Source organism: Amia ocellicauda, chromosome 22, assembly GCF_036373705.1.
Source record: "Amia ocellicauda isolate fAmiCal2 chromosome 22, fAmiCal2.hap1, whole genome shotgun sequence".
Classification (NCBI taxonomy): domain Eukaryota; kingdom Metazoa; phylum Chordata; class Actinopteri; order Amiiformes; family Amiidae; genus Amia; species Amia ocellicauda.
Window position 1 is genome coordinate 2732397 of NC_089871.1, and position 14924 is coordinate 2747320.

Below are 14924 nucleotides of genomic sequence, written 5' to 3' on the forward strand. Positions count from 1 at the left end.
ATCATAGAGCAGTCATCCCCATTAATGTCCTAAGAGCTGAAACACAACTGCAATGTCAATTCATAAGTACATATCTATCCTTGCAGTTCCAGTCACGAGAAATATGTTGTGTTGGAGTTGCTCAAGCCAGTTAATAATGTTAATGAAAATAACTGTTACTGGCCCTATTGACTTGTAGTTAACGAACTCAGAAGTGCCAATGCAAAGTGCATTCATATAGAAAGCACATTTCATTTTTACAAAAAATTCAACTGACATCAGCAAAATTATATATATATTATATATATATATACACACACACATTTAATTAACAGCATATATGTGTTTGATTTTCTTTTTTTTTTTCCTATGTGTGATAACAGGCAGTGAACAAGTCTGATTACATAAAAGCAGTGAAGAAGATTAATTGCTTGTGGATTGCAACACGTTAGGTGCTAAATTACAACACTTTGGCGAATTTGAATTTGAAAGATTTGATATGGATCAGTGGTACCTGATTGCTAGGCTTGGGGAAAAAAGTTCCAGATCCTGTATTATTATTATAATTATATTAATTTCTTGGCAGACATCCTTATCCAGGGTGACTTACAGTTTACACAAGCAGTGCAAAACTGCAGTAGAACAATTCATATAAAACACAAAGCAGACAAGTGCCGACCTGATGCAGTGAACACTTTATGTGTTAAAGCATTGCACCTCTACTGGTGTATTCCCCTCAATCCCATCCTCTGCTTCCCCTCCTTGATAAAAAAAAAGTAAAACTTTGATAGCGAATCTCCTATATCAGTGTCTTCAACCTCCCTCTACATCCTTTCAGCAAAAGCCATATGTGCATCACTCACATATCAGCAAGGCAGAGCAATCGGGTGCCTGTCAGCGCCAGGTTCCTACAGAGATGTCTTCCTCGCTGCCGCACGGCTGAGGGACGGCACCGGCGCACCATGGGGGGCTCACAGATGGGGCTGGGGAGGAAGAGAGGGGGCTACAAGACAGCTCCAACAGCGCCCTAACCGCCCCCCCGGGACCCATCCTCCTCCACCCTCTTCCTCCTCCGCACTTCCTTTGCAAAGTAACACCAGCAAGGAAGAAACACCCAGGCCAAGAGAGGCAGGGTTATGGACCTGTGCTGTCAGAGTAGTGGTGTCCAGCCCCGATCCAAAGGTGTCTACACTGGCTGAGGTCTGCGTCTGTGTCGACTGACACTGAGCCCTTCACTGGTGCCAGCTGTGTGATCGAGATATCGGCTGGGCTCGAATCTAGAACACCCTGTAAGCTCATAAGGCCTGGGGTGGGAGACCCCTGGATTGGATTTTGTTGCTTCCGCAGAGAAGTACATCTGCAGACAGACCAAAAAATAGATGCATTGAAATGAGAAAGTACTGTGGGAGGCAGTGCTGTCATATTGTAAAAATAACTAGGTCTCTGGGTAGATGCTTTAACCAGGAGAGACGAGGGGGAGAAACAGCATCAACAACTGCTGTTTCAGAGTCACTGACAGCAGCCCGCACTTCTGAAGGATGGAGCACAGGGGGGTTCAGCACAGCAGTGTATTGAGCTCTTAACTGCTTAACAGCCTTAAACACAAGACGAACTGTGCAAAGGAATTCAACGCCATCCAATTTCCCTTTTGTGATCTTTCGTGAAAAACAAATGGGAAATTCGTTTTAATGCAACAGCCCACACACTCTTATCCACTGGACTGGCGAGGGGCATCTATGTTTCACGGTCTTTATCACTCCGTGTAGGTTTCCTTTCCCTGCAGAATTGTGAACCTCACACTACTGACGACCACACTTTGAAAATGCCTGAGATCAAAATTATGTACATGGATAAGGGGAAAAAATAATCCCTGTATTCTCTCCTGGCTTTGGGGAAAAAAAACATAGCAACCAAAGAAAAAAGACTAAGCTCATACTCTCTTGTGAGGACTAAGATCTGTGGGCAAGCTGGCGCAAAGCCTTGTTTAATGAAATCACTGGGATCGATCTTGGCCGGGGAGCGGCGGCACAACGCACAGATGAGCGCAACGGTGGTGAGCTCACCTCTCAGGCTCCGCCCATCATGATTTACAGCCCCGGCTTTCTCATTCCCTCTTTAAACTCCATCCCCCTGGCTGCCAATCCAGGGCTTGCGGGGCGACCACTCACGCAGTTAACGCCTGCCACGGATGTCACGCGTTTCCCCCTGAAAGCGTGTTAAAGCATGGGATTTCAGCTCCACGGGTAAAAATAGCTGGAGTTGGCATTACTCAACCAGCGCGCACAAACGTCAGGATCACTCTGGCAACACAGGAAACAGGAGGAGAAGAGGAGAAAAAAAATCCTCACCGTCAAATCCCTGGGAAGAGTGCTTGACGTGTATTATGCGCAAAGACACTCAGATCTCAGTTAAGCTCTTTCATGTTGCATTAAAAAAAGAAGTGGTAATTGGCTTGAGTCTGTTATTATGAAAGTTAGGTAGCAGTGATTTTCAGATTCAAAATAAAAATAGCCCTTTCCATCTCCGAGTTTAGTTTCCGTTCGAATGACAGCATATCGGAAAAAATAAAAGCAGTCTCAGAGTGACACTTCTTTTTAGAAAGAAAGAACCATGAATCACGCTATAAACGTTTTAATTTTACCCGTTAGGTCCACTACATCGCTATATCTCACTCGTTAGATTGCCGTCTTGTGTTTTCCCTGCCGAATTCAGAGCATTGTATCGCACATTTCTGTTACAGCACTCAATCATCTGTAACCATAGCACTGGGTCACTTTGGGTTTGTTTTGTTGTGTTTCACAGTTCCTTGTCAGTTGCTTTGGAAAAATTATTCAGACAAAACAAACAGAAAAAACATTTATCAACACTGCTGATTCAAACCCCGCATTGCCAAGCTGGAGAAATGTATCCCTTACAGACAAACTGTATCTGGGTGGTGATTGTTTTGTAAATGTAATGATTGATTTTTACTCTGAGACTCAACAAATGCAATGAAAGTAAAATGACAAATCTCCCCCCCCAAAAAAACCATTCAGATTCTTGACAGATCGTTCCCCAGACGTGATGCTCACCAGATCTGAGCCGACTTCCTTCATCCTGGGTCTGCTCTTGGATCTCCATGCCATAAAAGCCAACAAAATTATAAATGCAGCGACTTTTTAAACCTGAGACAATACAGCACAGCTTTAATTACACAGCATGACTATTCAACACAAACAATAACCAGGAGCCTAATTGCCATGTCAGTCCAGCGCAGCCTGAAGAGACACGTCTCGGCAGCCCATATTTCTATTATACACAATCCTCGCACAACTCTAGTCACGTCCCCCCGAGTTGGACTGCAATTTCTCTTCAGGCTGTTATCTCTCACATGAGTCAGTGTTAGCGAGGGCATTAATAATCATAATTAGTCTCTTTTCCCCCACAGATCAGGTTGAAACAACTCTAACAGATAGCCAAGTATTTTCGTGGACAACTCTATCCTTCAAAGGCAGTCTAAGGTAGCCAGGGAACAAACTAACCTCCATCTCTTTTACAGGGGAAAGGAAATGGTTGGTGCATGTGAGCAACAAACCGATTTTGAATGGTGAGAGATTTACCTGGGGATGACGAGAGACGAGCACACTGGGAAACCCAAACGGAGGAGCCCACGCCTCCAGTAAGGATCAGGGCACTGCTGGGACCAGGCCAGTCCCTCCATCCCTCAGTCGCAGCTCATCGACCGCCACCAGACACAGACACCTATTCATTAGCTGCACAGCAGGGACAGCGACGGCAATCGCACCCTGGCCCAGACACCCAATCGATCCTCCCCAACAGCAACGCCTCCCATTACTGATATTAATGAACTCCTTCGGGAGCTGCGACTGAGCTGCAAAGTGGACACGCTTCAGAGGGAGGGGAGAAAAGCACCACGGTCTCCATCTCACAAGGAGAGCTGTGCAGGGTTTTAAAACAGAAAGCCTAAATAAGTGAAAAAGCCTCACAAAATGGTAAATGCAACCGCTGATTGCAAAGCAACTGGCTTAAGAATTGTACCTGTACAGGCGAGAAGAGACTCGCTACAAATCAATGCATGAATCAAGAATTCATATACCAAACAAAAACAGAAGCAGTAATTGTTTCCAATATCACAGATTTATTACAGCACAAAACAGACATGAGAGAATGTACAATAAATACATTAATGTTTTGTTTCGTTACTGGATTCACTCCCACCTCTCCTTACTCCCCCCCCCCCCCGGCTAATCCAGGACTGTATCGGCCAGGCATATCAAACTGAAACGCAAGGGCAGACAGTGAGCACAAACCAGACATCCACAGCTTCAGCCCTTCGATAAGACTGAGGACAGCTGGGGCTCAGAGGCAAAAGCCTCATTACACGAGAAACTTTATTTCAGTTCCATGTCAGTTTGGATTTAATGTCAGTAGCGATAAGGCAAACCAAGACTTAAAAACACAACAAAAACACACACACACACACAAAACAAAAAAAACAACAGGAGTAAAAACACCACAAAAGGAACTGGGTTCATAGCCAGGCCTGGTCTGGGAGCGGTCCCCAGGAACAGAGCCTCAGCATCCTCAGTCTACCCACAGTGCACTTCTTCAGCGTCACAACAGAGCAGCCCGTTCAGACCGACGATGAGAGGGAGCCAACAGATTCCTCGCTGTCGGGTCTGCCTTCCCTTGGCACTGCAGGAGGAGTTGGGGTTGTGGGGGGGGTCGGTGCTATCCAGAACCCCTAGGCTTTGTTGATGTAGCCCTCCTTGATGAGGAAGTCGTAGATCTTGCGCGTCTTGTTCACGTCGATCTTGATGAGCGCCCGGGCCTGCGCCAGTCTCAACCCGCCCTGCCGCCGGCACTCGTTCACCAGGGCCGCCTTGTACTCCAGGTAGGCCCCCGGCACCAGGCGCACCACCTGGCACAGCTGGGACAGAGACAACAGAGGACCCGCGCCCCGTCACACGCCACACACACACACAGGTCTGAAATCTTGGCCCGCTCTTCCTGAGTGAAGGGAACGCTTGCTGAACAATGCGTGGGTGTGAGTGTGTGTGTGGGGAGCGGGAGGGAGCAACTCAGGTTAATGCATCTCTGTGTGAAACAAACACGCTGCTCGACTGTCACGTCTGACGTCAGGTCTCCAGCGCTCTGCTCTGCTCCACGGGGCAGCAGGGGAAGGAGAAGCGGAACAGCGACAGCCAGCAAAAATTAAGCCTTTCATCATCTCTTCCCCCAAAACAGGCGAGAGAAACAGAAATCATCCTGGCTTCTTGCACTCGCGGCTGCGTTTGACAGATCTCTCGCTCGGGGGCGCAACATGAGGAAGCCGATGTGGATTCTGGACTTAATGGGAGCTCTCGGGCGTCTAGAGCAAATCACAGAGGGGTTTACAGCACTTCACACTGCTGCGGCCCGCCCTGCTCTCTGTTCTCCTGGTAAGCAGGGGAATATTGCCACAGGGCTACCCTTGTCACAGTGAAATCTTACTGCCATTAAAACCACAGCGCTACACTGCGTCCCCTGGCTGAGAGTCACAACACACTGAAAACTAGAGGCCATCCCCTTCCGGACTAAGAAAATGTCCCACCTTTGTGATTTGAAAGATTTAAAAATGTATGCATGTTTTACAGGTTGCTGTACACTGAATCAAATCGGTCGTTCGCAGGATTAGAGAGATTAGACAACTATTAGACCAATCAAGGTAAATCACTGCGTCCCAACAGACTGGATTCGGACAGCCCTGCTCTACAGAGACGCAGGCAACACAGTACAATACCTCTTTCTCCTTGTCGTTGAGTTTGTCAGTTCCTGGAAGGCCGGTCAGGTTCAGAGGGGGAGCGCTTCTCCTTCCTGTTGCTGCAGAGGAGAGACAACACAACTGTCACACATCCACCAGCGAAGGTGCAAATTTATCATCTGAAATTTGAAAATTTGAAGGTATAGGTGATTGCAGTAAGCGGCAAAGCTAAATGAATCCGAGGGGATGCCAAAAGGTTCAAGCAGTGAAGTCAGACTGCAGACCTCTGGGCTGGCACTAACAGACCCTCACAACTCTCCGCTGGGGGAAAACTGGACGGCATCTAAAAGTAATTGACTGATCATAACTTAAACAAATACATAAATCATGAGAAGTGCAAATAGAAAGGCTTCACAGAGGAAACAAAAACACTGCAGATGAACGTCAACGCTGCTAAAGAGCTTAAAAAGCGTGTGAAAGCTGACGGAAACAGAGCAAACGCAACGAATTTAAGGAGAGAAGCGTGATAACGGGCTGGACTTGGAAACAGTTCACCCAGGCAGAAGGGAGCTTTCAAAATAGGAGGCAGAAAACACATTGAAAGAGAGAAACGAAGAGAGAGGGAGGGGAGACGGCACAGCAGTCTTTGCTTATCAAGTGTTTGATGATGATGCATTCCTTCTGCTGAGGCCATGCCAATAGATTTAGAAAAGCAAACACAAAAACAAACACAGAAAAACTGCACCGCGAGGCACAACGTGGAGGAGAGAGTGACGTGGTGCCAAGGGCCCGTGCTCAGTCGCCCCTCACCTGAGGTAGTGATGGTGGAAACCACGGGATTGAGGCCGGCGTCACTGCAAAACAGACAACATGACGTCACACAGGGACAGACGACACATCCCTCACACACCGACTGTGCGCACCTGGGGGAGTCTGAAGGGAACAACGTGTCGGCGCAGAACCAGAAGCATGGATCTTAACTACTGCTCAAACTCTACCAGTAGTGTCAGTTTTTCTAAGGTGATGCTTGAGAAGAAAGTGGGGGCCAAAATAATAAATAGTACAGTAACAACCCAATTAAAAAGGACATTGTTGATTGAAAAACAGTACGATTTGATTGCCGAGCACAGAGATATAGTGCCATACATGCTTGTGTTTCTTCAGACACGTAGGTCATGTCACCATCACTTTCATTCCTGTCTTCACAATTTCCAGATTAGAAGTGTAATACAAGGCATCGTTCGAAATCCCTGACTCGAGGACGCTATATAAGACCTGCTGGATGGTGGCTATTCGGGGATCAGGGTTTGGGAGCCCTGGCACATGTCAATACAGTAAGGTGGGGGAGGGAGTCTCACATGGCAGCCTGCTTGTGCAGCCACTGCTGGCAGGCCTGGCTGTCCTGGATGTACTGCAGCACGTCAGACAGCATGGTCCTCTTCCTGCGCTCCTCCTCCCTCACACGCTTCACCCGCTCGTAGACCCGGGCACCTGACACACACAGACACGGACACATAGACAGAGTTTTACATTGACACAGGGAATCAAAGGCACAGAATCACAAGATAGTCAGACAGACACCCACCCACAATACAGATGGACCAAAACAGGCACTCCCACAGAAACACACAGTGAGAAACAGCAGAAGTCAACAGACTGCTCCAAGACATTCAGTCTCCATTCATTATTATTACTGTATCTATCAGGGGGAAACAGAAGACTGTGTGTAGGCCACACCAACTTCAAGGTTATAGTATGGATGCAATAGAAAAGAGCGCACTGGAACATGTTTTGTTATATATTTGTACACTCTCTCTGACGCACACTAGATATCATGAACAACTGAAATGGAGGCCAATGTGCGAGTGACTCACTGCAGAAAGACTGGATCCCCGCTCTCCTGTACTCCTGCAGCCTCCGGATCTCCCTCCGCAGCTCGAACTCCACTGGAGGACAAGAAAAGCACAGGAAGTCAGAGACACGGAGTACAGGTGGAACTGCCCTGCCCTGCCCTGCCCGCCTCCTTCTCTTATGAGAAAAGCTGTCAGTGCAGGACTTGGAGATAATGGGACTAAAGGGAGTCACTCACTGTATCCCTGCTTATAATTCCCCTGTGGTCTCTATGTACAGCTAATTTCACCAAAACACATTAGTAGCTAGGGTCCATCTCTCAAGTTGGCAATGTACAGACCTCATTTTGAACATGTGGCAAAGCTCAAAAGCCCTTTACTGAAATAGACACCCAGGCTTGAGACACTCCCCCAATCCTCAAAACCAGGAGCTGCAATCCCTGAAGGTACGGAAACATGAACTTTTCATCCCCGCGTGATCTCCACAGAGCGTCAGGAGATCAAAATACAGGACACGGCTTATCCTAATCCCTTCAGGATGGGGATGATGGGGAAGAAAGCCAGGGTTGGCGAGTTGTGGGGGGTGGGGGTGGGGAGACACTTACAAGCATGGCTTTCGATGAACTTGTCGTGCTCGATGGGGCCCGAGACCCTGGCGAAGCGGCGCATGGCATCGTACAGGTCCTGCACCTCTTTGGGGTAGCGTCTCTCCAGGACTGCAACACACACACACACACACACACACACACACACACACGGCCGACACTGGCATCACACAGCGGGGAGGAATGTAAAGCGCTACGCATCAACCTCATCTTCCTGTTAATGCGATTCATACTGGCTCCACAGGTCATAAAATAATAAAACGGTGCCTGATTCCCCCTATATAATCTGTAAGAAATTATACCAGACATCACAGGTCTCAGATCATATACATTCTCTGTAATTACAACATTTGTGTGAAGACACTGTTTGATCTTTTGGCTAAATCTACTCCTTAAAGTGGATAAGACAGTCATGGATATGGTGTCAGTACGGCAGAAATGGGTTAACATCCACAACAGACTGGATGTACTGAGTCAGTGGGTATAATCCAGCATCTCTGAAGAAACTGCTCTCGAAACCAGTGTGTTTTCACTGATTCACCAGCTTTCTCTGTTTATCCCTTATGGACAAAGCATGGCATACCGACACCATCCATCAGCGTGTTTTTTTTTTTTTTTTCCTGTGGTGGCAGCCGACGCCTCAACGATGCATTTTAAGTTTCCCATAAAGCGGCCGTGCGATTGGGCCGATGGGGTTCCAACAGCAGGCACGGTTAACGTGAGGAGGTTAACGCGGCTCGGCTGGGAGCTGCAGGGTTACTGGCAGCTTACTTTAGAAGAGAAAGTTGCTAATAACACATCTGGAGGGAGAGGGGCTGCGAGACTCACACCACGGAGACACGTACACTGTTTGTAAGAGTGTCTCGCGGTATTCGTGCTCCTAAAAGGCTTCTTCCCTCACCGCCCCCCCCCCCGAACACCCTCTCTCACGGAGCGCAGTTTCCATGGCAACTGGGCTACAGAGCCGAGGCCCTCTTCTGATCTTTGCCGTTTTCCTATTTCAGTAAACAGACACCGAAGAGGCCAGAAACAACGGCCAAGGAAAAGATTATCATATCATAAGCCTCAGTGTCTCTGTATCCACACAGGTGAAAGAGAGATACACGTCTCACTACAGCCTGGGCAGAACCGGGAGGAGGAGGAGAGCAGATGAGATTTCACAGCGCCATGGTTTGAAATTAGAAAAGCAAAACAAAAAAGGGGTGTGTAGAAAGTCTATACCCCCTTCCACCAAGAGGCTACCAAGAGGCCAGGGGCTACTTTGCAAGAGCTAGAGGCTTTTATGTGACAACAATATCCCAAGCACTCCACAAATCTGTATGGTAGGGTGGCAAGAAGGAAGCCATTCCTCAAGAAAGCCCACCTGAACGCTCAGATTCTGTAGCCATGTGGCAAAGCGTTTTGTGGTCTAACAAAACTACCATCCCTACTGTGAAGCATGGTGACCACAGTGCAGTTTCTCATCTGGCAGGGACTGGGGCACTTACATAAATGGAGCAAAAGGAAAACCTACTGCCCTCTGTAAGAAAGCTGAAGCTTCACCTTTCAGCTGGACAGCCTTCAGTGGCTAAGGACAGATATGTGGAAAAAATCCTAATTGAAATGCTTGAATCTCTGAGGCGCTGACGCAACAAAAGGTGAAAACAGTTCTAGGGGGCATAGACTTTCTATAGGCACTGTATATATATATTCTGCAAGCCATTCTGAAGTAAATATATCAAGCTGTGATTCACTTTCATTGGCACACCGACAAATCACATTCTAATGGATTGGGTCAGCAGTGCCCAGTTTTGGCGATTGCGATCGTACGCCTGCATAGCTGTCAGCAAATACGTAATTGCTGGAGAACTGCCCTGTCAGGACAGTTGGGATCAAGGCCTTTTACCAGTTCAGACCCTGGCTGGCTGGAGGCAGTATCAGTGACTGTGCAGTAGTTACCGAAATACATTTCACCCTCAGTGTCAAACTGGATAAAAGCATCTGCTAAATATCAATAATCATACAACTGCACATATTCATTGTTTCAGCCGCTGTCAGGCCACTTCTAAGCCGAGACTGCTCTAGCACTACCATTTGTTAGGACTGTGACACATTAAAAAGATAAATAATCAAATTAAATCCCTGCAGTCGTATAAGTAACATCTCTTTAGCTTTTCCCTAAGATACAAACCCAGATGACAGTGTGAGTGTATCTGGAGCACCAAAATAGGTTAGGCGAGCACAACATGAAAAGTCTCCCAACCTGTCCCACGTGGATCTGCTCCAGGATTTAATCAAAGCCCACGTGTCTGGGGTTGGTTAATTTTTTAAGACATCTACACTTGAAGACACTAACAAAAAAAGCCCGGCCATGTGCACCGAGTTTCTGATCGCAACAATGGTGGTGGCAGTGCACTTATATAACTGATGCAGATGTCAGCGCAAGAACCCACTTTATGTATATCCAAATCCAAAGTTAAAGGTATACTGAGTGGTATTTAATTAAAACTGTAAGCTCTCTATTGCCATATTAATATTAGGATTATGTGTCATCCGTTTTGGAGCTCAACTGTACAGATGTCCCAGGTTTGGAGAAGTGATGTCACTTCAGACACGGCCACCTGCCTTTGCAATCCATGACATCAGTTTGTACGAGAGCCAAGCAGTTTACTGGATAAGGCTGCTTCAGACATCTGGAAAGTGATATCCTAATACTAGCTAAGTATATACACTGGTTAGTGTTAATATTTATTGGTTGAGATAGACCTTTGAGATCACACAGAGGAACTTACTTTGAAACTTTCTCAAATTGATTAAGCCATGGTCACGAATTATCCTGGGAAATGAGAAAGAGAGAGAGGAGAAAACAGACAGTAGTAAAATTACTCTCGGATCACTATTCATTGCATCTATTAATTCACGATTTCCCCCGTTGTGGCTTTTATGATCATTACGGTCGCATCACAGATACATTTCAATGACCAAGAGTTGATACACAACGGCGGTTAGACATACTGACAATCCGACCCCATGCCAGGTTACCTGACAGACACGTTCTGCAGATATTCAAAGCTCTGGCAGAAATGGGCAATCTCACAGCGGGGGAATTAAACGGGAAGCAGCCGTGGAAAAAGGAGGGAGTTGGGTTTAACGCTGTTGCTGGTGGCGTGTTCAGCTCACACGCTGATGAGGGAGGTTGGCGCATCCCTTTGATGCCTTGACTAATCTCTGAGTGTTTCTGCCCCGATCTGTTCCCCAAATCCGCCGCCTTCTTCCGGCACCATTCCTCACCCAGGCGGCCCGCAGCCTGGTGCTCTAGCGCCCCCTGTCAGTGTAACTCATGCACTACAAGCAACCTGAGAGCCAAGTGCAGATGGAAAGGGACTCACTTTTTCCTGCGCTGTCGTTCCTTTAGTCTGGAGTGGTAAATGTCAACCACTGCAATCTTCAGGGCTGGGGGGGGGACAACATAATTTTACATCAACCATATTCACTATAAAACTCAATTAAATACAATGCATTTGTACTGCAATCCCTGTTGGTCCTGCCTAGATAAAGGCATCAGCTAACAGAACGAACAACTGGGGACAGTCACGGCCGTGTGTATGTATGTAGTTCCATGCTTTACATTGAAACCTTCCTCACCGTGCAGAATATCGGAGTCATCGTCCACAAAATCAATGTCTCGCAGGTCCCATTCTGCATAGTTGTCAAACTCCTGTCAAGAGCAAGGACAGAAAATAATTAAAAAGAAAGAGTGTAAGATCGAAAATCACAGACGGTTTATTTAAGCTCTGAATTGATTTCTCAACATTGTAATAAGAGCTGTGAACACAGAGGTCCCCGGGGTAGCAGTGACACACACACACACCTCAGCCCAGCAATGCAGGAACAGGCGAACTGAGCAAACAAGAAGGGAATCACCTGAACTGAACTGAGCCAAATGTGGAACCCTTACCACCCACCCCCTCCCACTCAATCACACCTCCACAAAGTCCGCTCTGGCCGGCATGTACCCCGCCATGTCTCTGGAGAGCAGCGAGTCAAACGTGGGTCTGGGGGGGTCGTCTGTGGCTGATGGAGGGCAGGAGGACAGAGAGACAGGTGTAAAGCAAGATAAATCACTATATCACTCTATTCTATTATGATGTCATTTTAATTATTTTGGAACCCGTCTGTGGTTTTGATTTTACCACGACAAGCCTTTGCATAGCGAAGCTCGTTACACACAAGTCACGTAAAGCTCACTGGATGAATGTAATGTGGACTGAAGACTGCATTTGTAGATGGTCTCTAGTGTTTTTGTGCGCTTCTTTCATATTAATATGATGTTACACTCTGTGTTTATGTAACGGCAGTGGTGCAACGTTGAGAATATCCCCTTCAGACATAACGATCGCTTTTTCCCCTGATAGAAGTGGTGATCAAAATTGTGCACACAGTGGCTGAAGGGGTTACAGTATTGTATGCAGCGTCCTTGCCAGCGGACACATGAATCCGTATCCGCTTGCGGGCAGGTGTGTGTCGGCTGCTCACATCTGAAGGGGATGGCGGTGTCGGCGGTGCGGGCCTCCTCCATCTGTCGGAGGCTGAGCAGTGTGGAGGAGAACAGGGGGTTGTTGATGAAGTGCTTCATATAGTGGCTCTCACACTCCTCCTTGCTCTTGGTGCGCATCTGATTGGCTACGTCTTGCCTGCAGGAGAACAGGAGAGGGCGGAAAACACAACTGAATCTAGTCCTTAGCCTCATACGTTTGTCCAACTCCATACTGATACAACCACTGGTGCTCGGTGACGTCTCTCACACATGCACACACTTTTGACTGCCTCCAGCTGTGGGCAGAACAGATGTTGACAGGGCGGTTCGTGTAGCTGCTCACCAGTTCCCAAAGCCACAGTCCATCACTGCCTCCAGCAGGGCCATCTCTTCCAGTGCTGTCCAGCCAGGGTCCAGCACGGGGAAGTCAGAGGTCTGCCAGAGAGGAGAGGAAGACGGTACCATCAGGTGGCCGGCCATCACGTCAGATCTCGTGTAAAAGCCGATGGGGGAGTTTGGGGCACAGGAATCAGAAAAGAGATGGAGCCCTCAAACCGAAGAGGATGGTTTCTTACCATGATCTCGTACTTATGGTCACTCTGGTGTTTCTTGTATTCGAACCCTCTGGTGAAACACTGCAAAAAGGTAATGACAGACATCACACTTGAGTGCTAACATGGCAAAACCCCCATTCAGTTGTCTCTGGGTGGAGACTGATAAAATGTGCACCGCTTCCGAGCCCATAAAGAGCATTTCATACGGTTGAGTTTTCAGCACTGATGCGTAGGCTCAGGCTGCGTGCCGGCAGTGTGGAGTGACTATAGGCACAGACCTGCAGGCACAGCATGAAGGGAGTGGGGCCGCACTCGGCACACTTGATGTAGGGCTCGGTGAGGTAGGAGGAGCAGCCCCGGCATGGCGGCTTGTCAAACGGATCATCTGGAAGGAGTCAGAGAATGAGTGTTAGTGGTGGTTAGAAAAAAATATCCTGCCCGAGCTAGCTACCCAGCCCCAATCGCTTCGGGGGATTGGAGACATGATAGGTGTCTAAAGTGAACCATCAGCTTAATCAATCAATTAGTCAATCAAAACAGGACAAGCCATGGAAGCATTTCCTGTTTTGACTGACTAATTGATTGATGAGGACGGTCACCATAAGCTCTGTATCATAAAATAACAGGAAAGACAAAACAGCTCATAGCTCTTGCACAGTGCAACCAACAGTGCTCTTGGACTCCGGATGACTCTCAGACAAGGCTCTCAGTGCCAAGGCTGAGGGGACTCTGTTTCTTGGGTTGCAACAAAGGCATGGTAGTCATTTGCAGGGTGGCACCACCCACAACCACCTGCCACTGTGGGGTTTTAAAAAGAAAGCCTGAGTGACATTTGGGGACCTGTTAAGTAATAGTAACCCAATGTGCATTACAATTAAATAGTTTGTAGGTTCTTACAAAATCTGGTTTAAAGAATATTAACTAGACACCAAACGAGCCATATGTACTGAAGTCTCAATAAACGCGGTGACGTCGCAATACAAGACAAACACATGAATCGGTTGCACTAAACTCACACACATTGAGCTGCATGCATCTGCCCATCGCTTTGGAACAGACCAGCACTACAGAAGCGTCACGGGTGTCGTCTGTTTCTGCTCAGCTCATGGTGACAATTAAAGGGAGACGCCACTGCTGACAATAAAAGCGACCACTGCGTTTCCAGAGCCATGCACAGGATCGATGCACAAACTGCACCCAAGTAACTCCTGCAGTGGGTTTTGTGCAGAGAAGCTCAGGGAGCGATCTGCGGACATTGAAACATGTAAACTTACTTCCAAAAGGAGCTAATCGATCCATCCTGCCGCAAAACTGATGTTTTATCTTCACAATGTGCTGCAGCGCTTCCTGTGAATCCTCCCAGGAAAAGCAATCGAGTGGAGCCGCAGCAGACCAGAGCAATCAACACGGGAGTCTGGTGCCACAGCGCCACCTAGCAAACACGGGCATCACTACCACAACATGCAACCTTTTATGTTAGGAAATAATCATTTGCAAGGATTGTGTAGATGCTATTGTTCATCTTGTATACATAATATACATTCAGGACAATTGGAAGGCTTGTTTGAGGTTATTTGTGAATGGTTTATTTCTTTGTGCTGTCTGTTTAATTGTCTTTACAATTACTTTAGATATGTATTTAATTATTGGCAGTGCTGTATAACATCATAGTCGCTA

The 14924-nt window shown here is 47.3% G+C and overlaps 1 protein-coding gene across 2 annotated transcripts; it reads right to left on the reverse strand.

The window, feature by feature from the left end:
• Positions 1–4097: 4097 nt before the first annotated feature.
• Positions 4098–14623, reverse strand: tada2a (transcriptional adaptor 2A). 2 transcript variants are annotated; one of them, XM_066695606.1, is made up of 15 exons: positions 14522–14623; positions 13526–13632; positions 13269–13328; positions 13037–13128; positions 12693–12850; positions 12142–12230; positions 11802–11874; positions 11546–11609; positions 10949–10992; positions 8178–8288; positions 7597–7668; positions 7081–7213; positions 6533–6576; positions 5762–5841; positions 4098–4909 (listed from the first exon to the last, which is right to left on the reverse strand). In XM_066695606.1, exons 1-15 carry the CDS (start codon positions 14544–14546, stop codon positions 4724–4726), a joined length of 1338 nt encoding a protein of 445 aa, XP_066551703.1. In that variant the 5' UTR covers positions 14547–14623; the 3' UTR covers positions 4098–4723. The 2 variants fall into 2 exon arrangements, with proteins under 2 accessions (XP_066551703.1, XP_066551702.1); XM_066695605.1 differs by lacking the exon at positions 14522–14623 and adding an exon at positions 14264–14436.
• Between the last annotated feature and the right edge of the window lie 301 nt (positions 14624–14924).

What these genes read in the sequence shown, in the direction of transcription:
- tada2a (XM_066695605.1), bottom strand. Translation starts at nt 14,291, where the DNA reads ATGGGCAGATGCATGCAGCTCAATGTGT. An exon ending in ACCATAAGTACGAGATCATG is followed by an intron (nt 13,129 to 13,268) that starts GTAAGAAACCAT and finishes CCTCTCTGGCAG; the next exon opens with ACCTCTGACTTCCCCGTGCT. An exon ending in GTTCATCGAAAGCCATGCTT is followed by an intron (nt 7,669 to 8,177) that starts GTAAGTGTCTCC and finishes CTTGTCCTCCAG; the next exon opens with TGGAGTTCGAGCTGCGGAGG.